At 38.6% G+C, this 7,500-nt stretch overlaps 1 protein-coding gene across 1 annotated transcript in view; it reads right to left on the bottom strand.

Annotated features, from left to right (window-relative positions):
- Positions 1–7,500, bottom strand: part of LOC113817097 (uncharacterized) — an 11,029-nt gene that overhangs the window by 839 nt on the left and 2,690 nt on the right. The window contains exon 4 of the mRNA XM_070138750.1: positions 1–47. This exon is cut by the window's left edge and continues 189 nt beyond it. Coding sequence (XP_069994851.1) covers positions 1–47 — 47 coding nt within the window. The remainder of the gene's footprint in view (positions 48–7,500) is intronic.

The following is a 7,500-nucleotide window of genomic DNA, read 5'->3' as shown; positions in this document are numbered from 1 at the left end:
CCGACGTCGTCCTCACAGCAAAACAGCGTCACGGTGTCTTGTTCTCCCTTCAAGGAAAATGCGAAATTAATAAGGGCGTCTTTGTATCGTCGGATTAAAAACAGTTTGTAAAGTTAACCCCTTCAGTACCGGACTTCGTAAGACCCCAAGTAATACGGACGTCACTTAAATTACTCCACAGTCTATGGATAGATGCCAGTTTCTCCTTTCCTGAGATTGGACAGAGTTCAGTTTTGCTAGTTTTCACCATGATGCTAGTGGGAACTGCGAGGCGAGGAAAGCGTCCTCATCTTCATTTTTGAGGCGTTCATGAAATGTGTTATGATTTTGATATATCAGTTTGAATCAACAATTTTTTTTATGTAAGCCGTATATAGGGATTATTTTTTTTACTTTTTTGCATAACTACTAACGGTCACTTGGATCATGAAATGAACTAATCCCTTATCGAAAAGAAAAAGCTGATCTTTCTCTTTCAGAAACTGGAGCTTCAGCAGGAATATGTTGAGTCAGGCTGGTGGAAGTTGCAACATTTGTAGGATATGTGTGTGTGTGTGAGGGAGAAGAGGAGAGAGAGAGAGAGAGAGAGAGAGAGAGAGAGAGAGAGAGAGAGAGAGAGAGAGAGAGAGAGAGAGAGAGAGAGAGAGAGAGAGAGAGAGAGAGAGTGTGTGTGTGTGTGTGTGTGTGTGTGTGTGTGCGTGTGTTTGTGCGTGTGTGTGCGTGTGCGTGTGTGTCTCCTAAAACCGATCGTCCTCGTAGACAACCCATCCCCTCGATCTTTTTTCCCTTCTTTTAAATATCGGTCCCCTTCAGTCGACAACCTCTTGGCGACCGAGGCGGCGGACGACCCCAGCCCGCCCGCGAAGGACGAAGGTCGCCGAGGGTCGTACGAAGCGCCCACGCTGGACGACGGCGGCTGAGGCTGGAGGCACCTAAAGGGGCACGAGACGTAGCACTACATCCCTGTCAGTGGAGCGACGAGAGCGTCATGTCGTCTTCCTGCAACGTCTTCGTAGACCGTTGCTGCTTCGTTGCTATGCGTTACTATAATAGAATAATAAGGCTATAGGAATTATGATGGGAAAGTGACTCTATGAGAATGATGGTAGTAAAATAACGCTATGAGAATGATATGATGATAACGCTCTGAGAATGATATAATGACGTTCTGAGAATGATGATAGAAAATAACGCTATGAAAATGATGATAGAAAAATAACGCTATGAGAATGATGATAGAAAATAACGCTCTGAGAATGATTATAAAATGACGCTATGAGAATGATGATATGAAAATAACGCCATGAAAATGATAGAAAATAACGCCATGAGAATGATGATAGAAAATAACGCTCTGAGAATGATTATAAAATAACGCCATGAGAATGATGATATGAAAATAACGCCATGAAAATGATAGAAAATAACGCCATGAGAATGATGATATGAAAATAACACTATGAAAATGACACTAAGAATGATAAAACCATAATCACAATACTGCAGTCGACAGCAAAGTCCCAGACGGTGCGGCAGAGAAGTCGAGGACCATCGCCAACAGGTGCCGACTCTGACCTACTTTTTTTTTAAGTGAACAAAAACCAACGGCAAGTGATCGCAGACCTCAAGTCATCATGAATGTAGAAAAGGTATGAATGAGAATGAGAATATCTTCGCAATACAAGAGATGTATTTGACCGGTTTGGAATATATCTTCGTCAGAAATATACATGTATTTCTGACGAAGATGTATTCTCGAAACCGGTCAAATACATCCCTTGTATTGTGAAGATATTCGTTCTTATCCATACCTTTCTACACAAAAAGCTCTCTACTCGACCTCTGAAAATGCTGACCTATCCTGACCTCCCCTGACCCCCACCCCCCGCGAGACAATCAAGAACCACCATGTGATTCTATATAATACAAGAAGAAAGGAAGAAAAAATAACGCAATAAAATAGATACATACCTGATAGACGTACATGATGTAGAAAATTTTTAAAAGAGACAAACCCAACGTACCGACAAATAACACGAGGCCGACTTACACCTCCTAACATTTTAAAATAAACACACCAAAATATCACATCATCCATTTCTCTCCACCGCGCGTGTTGAAGACGAGATAAAACGCAAAATTTCCCTTATTCCCTGATAGAATGATCTACCTTATTCCCTGATAGAATGACCTACCTTATTCCCTGATAGAATGATCTACCTTATTCCCTGATAGAATTATCTACCTTATTCCCTGATAGAATGATCTACCTTATTCCCTAATAGAATGATCTACCTTATTCCCTGATAGAATGATCTACCTTATTCCCTGATAGAATGATCTACCTTATTCCCTGATAGAATGATCTACCTTATTCCCTGATAGAATGATCTATCTTATTCCCTGATAGAATGATCTACCTTATTCCCTGATAGAATGATCTACCTTATTCCCTGATAGAATGATCTATCTTATTCCCTGATAGAATGATCTACCTTATTCCCTGATAGAATGATCTACCTTATTCCCTAATAGAATGATCTACCTTATTCCCTGATAGAATGATCTACCTTATTCCCTGATAGAATGATCTATCTTATTCCCTGATAGAATGATCTACCTTATTCCCTGATAGAATGATCTATCTTATTCCCTGATAGAATGATCTACCTTATTCCCTGATAGAATGATCTACCTTATTCCCTAATAGAATGATCTACCTTATTCCCTGATAGAATGATCTACCTTATTCCCTGATAGAATGATCTACCTTATTCCCTGATAGAATGATCTATCTTATTCCCTGATAGAATGATCTACCTTATTCCCTGATAGAATGATCTACCTTATTCCCTGATAGAATGATCTACCTTATTCCCTGATAGAATGATCTACCTTATTCCCTGATAGAATGATCTACCTTATTCCCTGATAGAATGATCTATCTTATTCCCTGATAGAATGATCTACCTTATTCCCTGATAGAATGATCTACCTTATTCCCTAATAGAATGATCTACCTTATTCCCTGATAGAATGATCTACCTTATTCCCTGATAGAATGATCTACCTTATTCCCTGATAGAATGATCTACCTTATTCCCTGATAGAATGATCTATCTTATTCCCTGATAGAATGATCTACCTTATTCCCTGATAGAATGATCTACCTTATTCCCTGATAGAATGATCTATCTTATTCCCTGATAGAATGATCTACCTTATTCCCTGATAGAATGATCTATCTTATTCCCTGATAGAATGATCTACCTTATTCCCTGATAGAATGATCTACCTTATTCCCTAATAGAATGATCTACCTTATTCCCTGATAGAATGATCTACCTTATTCCCTGATAGAATGATCTATCTTATTCCCTGATAGAATGATCTACCTTATTCCCTGATAGAATGATCTACCTTATTCCCTGATAGAATGATCTACCTTATTCCCTGATAGAATGATCTACCTTATTCCCTGAGAATGATCTACCTTATTCCCTGATAGAATGATCTACCTTATTCCCTGATAGAATGATCTACCTTATTCCCTGATAGAATGATCTACCAGATTCCCTGATAGAATGATCTACCTTATTCCCTGATAGAATGATCTACCTTATTCCCTGATAGAATGATCTACCTTATTCCCTGATAGAATGATCTACCTTATTCCCTGATAGAATGATCTACCTTATTCCCTGATAGAATGATCTACCTTATTCCCTGATAGAATGATCTACCTTATTCCCTGATAGAATGATCTACCTTATTCCCTGATAGAATGATCTACCAGATTCCCTGATAGAATGATCTACCTTATTCCCTGATAGAATGATCTACCTTATTCCCTAATAGAATGATCTACCTTATTCCCTGATAGAATGATCTATCTTATTCCCTGATAGAATGATCTACCTTATTCCCTGATAGAATGATCTACCTTATTCCCTGATAGAATGATCTACCTTATTCCCTGATAGAATGATCTACCTTATTCCCTGATAGAATGATCTACCTTATTCCCTGATAGAATGATAAGGACGTCTACCTTACTCCTTATAGAATGATAAGGCTGTCTACCTTACTCCTTATAGAATGATAAGGCTGTCTACCTTACTCCTTATAGAATGATAAGGCTGTCTACCTTACTCCTTATAGAATGATATGGCTGTCTACCTCACTCCTTATAGAATGATAAGGCTGTCTACCTCACTCCTTATAGAATGATAAGGCTGTCTACCTTACTCCTTATAGAATGATAAGGCTGTCTACCTTACTCCTTATAGAATGATAAGGCTGTCTACCTTACTCCTTATAGAATGATAAGGCTGTCTACCTTACTCCTTATAGAATGATAAGGACGTCTACCTTACTCCCTGATAGAATGATAAGGCTGTCTCCCTTACTCCTTATAGAATGATAAGGCTGTCTACCTTACTCCTTATAGAATGATAAGGCTGTCTACCTTACTCCCTGATAGAATGATAAGGCTGTCTACCTTGCTCCTTATAGAATGATAAGGCTGTCTACCTTACTCCTTATAGAATGATAAGGCTGTCTACCTCACTCCTTATAGAATGATAAGGCTGTCTACCTTACTCCTTATAGAATGATAAGGCTGTCTACCTTACTCCTTATAGAATGATAAGGCTGTCTACCTTACTCCTTATAGAATGATAAGGCTGTCTACCTTACTCCTTATAGAATGATAAGGCTGTCTACCTTACTCCTTATAGAATGATAAGGCTGTCTACCTTACTCCTTACAGAATGATAAGGCTGTCTACCTTACTCCTTATAGAATGATAAGGCTGTCTACCTTACTCCTTATAGAATGATAAGGCTGTCTACCTTACTCCTTATAGAATGATAAGGCTGTCTACCTTACTCCTTATAGAATGATAAGGCTGTCTACCTTACTCCTTATAGAATGATAAGGCTGTCTACCTTACTCCTTATAGAATGATAAGGCTGTCTACCTTGCTCCTTCTAGAATGATAAGGCTGTCTACCTTACTCCTTATAGAATGATAAGGCTGTCTACCTTACTCCTTATAGAATGATAAGGCTGTCTACCTTACTCCTTATAGAATGATAAGGCTGTCTCCCTTACTCCTTATAGAATGATAAGGCTGTCTACCTTACTCCTTAAAGAATGATAAGGCTGTCTACCTTACTCCTTATAGAATGATAAGGCTGTCTCCCTTACTCCTTATAGAATGATAAGGCTGTCTACCTTACTCCTTATAGAATGATAAAGCTGTCTACCTTACTCCTTATAGAATGATAAGGACGTCTACCTTACTCCCTGATAGAATGATAAGGCTGTCTACCTTACTCCTTATAGAATGATAAGGACGTCTACCTTACTCCCTGATAGAATGATAAGGCTGTCTACCTTACTCCTTATAGAATGATAAGGACGTCTACCTTACTCCCTGATAGAATAAGGCTGTCTACCTTACTCCTTATAGAATGATAAGGACGTCTACCTTACTCCCTGATAGAATGATAAGGCTGTCTACCTTACTCCTTATAGAATGATAAGGCTGTCTACCTTACTCCTTATAGAATGATAAGGCTGTCTACCTTACTCCCTGACAGAATGATAAGGACGTCTACCTTACTCCTTATAGAATGATAAGGCTGTCTACCTTACTCCCTGATAGAATGATAAGGCCGTCTACCTTACTCCTTATAGAATGATAAGGACGTCTACCTTACTCCTTATAGAATGATAAGGTTGTCTACCTTACTCCGTATAGAATGATAAGGCTGTCTACCTTACTCCTTATAGAATGATAAGGCTGTGTACCTTACTCCTTATAGAATGATAAGGCTGTCTACCTTACTCCTTATAGAATGATAAGGACGTCTACCTTACTCCTTATAGAATGATAAGGCTGTCTACCTTACTCCTTATAGAATGATAAGGATGTCTACCTTACTCCTTGACAGAATGATAAGGCTGTCTACCTTACTCCTTATAGAATGATAAGGACATCTACCTTACTCCTTATAGAATGATAAGGCTGTCTACCTTACTCCTTATAGAATGACAAGGCTGTCTACCTTACTCCTTATAGAATGATAAGGCTGTCTACCTTACTCCTTATAGAATGATAAGGACGTCTACCTTACTCCTTATAGAATAATAAGGCTGTCTACCTTGCTCCTTATAGAATGATAAGGACGTCTACTTTACTCCTTATAGAATGATAAGGATGTCTACCTTACTCCTTATAGAATGATAAGGCTGTCTACCTTACTCCTTATAGAATGATAAGGACGTCTACCTTACTCCTTATAGAATGATAAGGCTGTCTACCTTACTCCTTATAGAATGATAAGGACGTCTACTTTACTCCTTATAGAATGATAAGGATGTCTACCTTACTCCTTATAGAATGACAAGGCTGTCTACCTTACTCCTTATAGAATGATAAGGCTGTCTACCTTACTCCTTATAGAATGATAAGGACGTCTACCTTACTCCTTATAGAATAATAAGGCTGTCTACCTTGCTCCTTATAGAATGATAAGGACGTCTACTTTACTCCTTATAGAATGATAAGGATGTCTACCTTACTCCTTATAGAATGATAAGGCTGTCTCCCTTACTCCTTATAGAATGATAAGGCTGTCTACCTTACTCCCTGACAGAATGATAAGGCTGTCTCCCTTACTCCTTATAGAATGATAAGGCTGTCTCCCTTACTCCTTATAGAATGATAAGGCTATCTACCTTACTCCTTATAGAATGATAAGGCTGTCTACCTTACTCCTTATAGAATGATAAGGCTGTCTACCTTACTCCTTATAGAATGATAAGGCTGTCTACCTTACTCCTTATAGAATGATAAGGCTGTCTACCTTACTCCTTATAGAATGATAAGGCTGTCTACCTTACTCCTTATAGAATGATAAGGCTGTCTACCTTACTCCTTATAGAATGATAAGGACGTCTACCTTACTCCTGATAGAATGATAAGGCTGTCTACCTTACTCCTTATAGAATGATAAGGCTGTCTACCTTACTCCTTATAGAATGATAAGGCTGTCTCCCTTACTCCTTATAGAATGATAAGGCTGTCTACCTTACTCCTTATAGAATGATAAGGCTATCTACCTTACTCCTTATAGAATGATAAGGCTGTCTACCTTACTCCTTATAGAATGATAAGGACGTCTACCTTACTCCTGATAGAATGATAAGGCTGTCTACCTTACTCCTTATAGAATGATAAGGCTGTCTACCTTACTCCTGATAGAATGATAAGGCTGTCTCCCTTACTCCTTATAGAATGATAAGGACGTCTACCTTACTCCTTATAGAATGATAAGGCAGTCTACCTTACTCCTTATAGAATGATAAGGCTGTCTACCTTACTCCTTATAGAATGATAAGGCTGTCTACCTTACTCCTTATAGAATGATAAGGCTGTCTACCTTACTCCTGATAGAATGATAAGGCTGTCTCCCTTACTCCTTATAGAATG

The sequence above is a fragment of the Penaeus vannamei genome, chromosome 24 (assembly GCF_042767895.1).
Source record: "Penaeus vannamei isolate JL-2024 chromosome 24, ASM4276789v1, whole genome shotgun sequence".
NCBI classification, from domain to species: Eukaryota; Metazoa; Arthropoda; class Malacostraca; order Decapoda; family Penaeidae; genus Penaeus; species Penaeus vannamei.
Note: the sequence above shows the minus strand (reverse complement) of the source record. Positions and strands in the feature narration are given on the sequence as shown.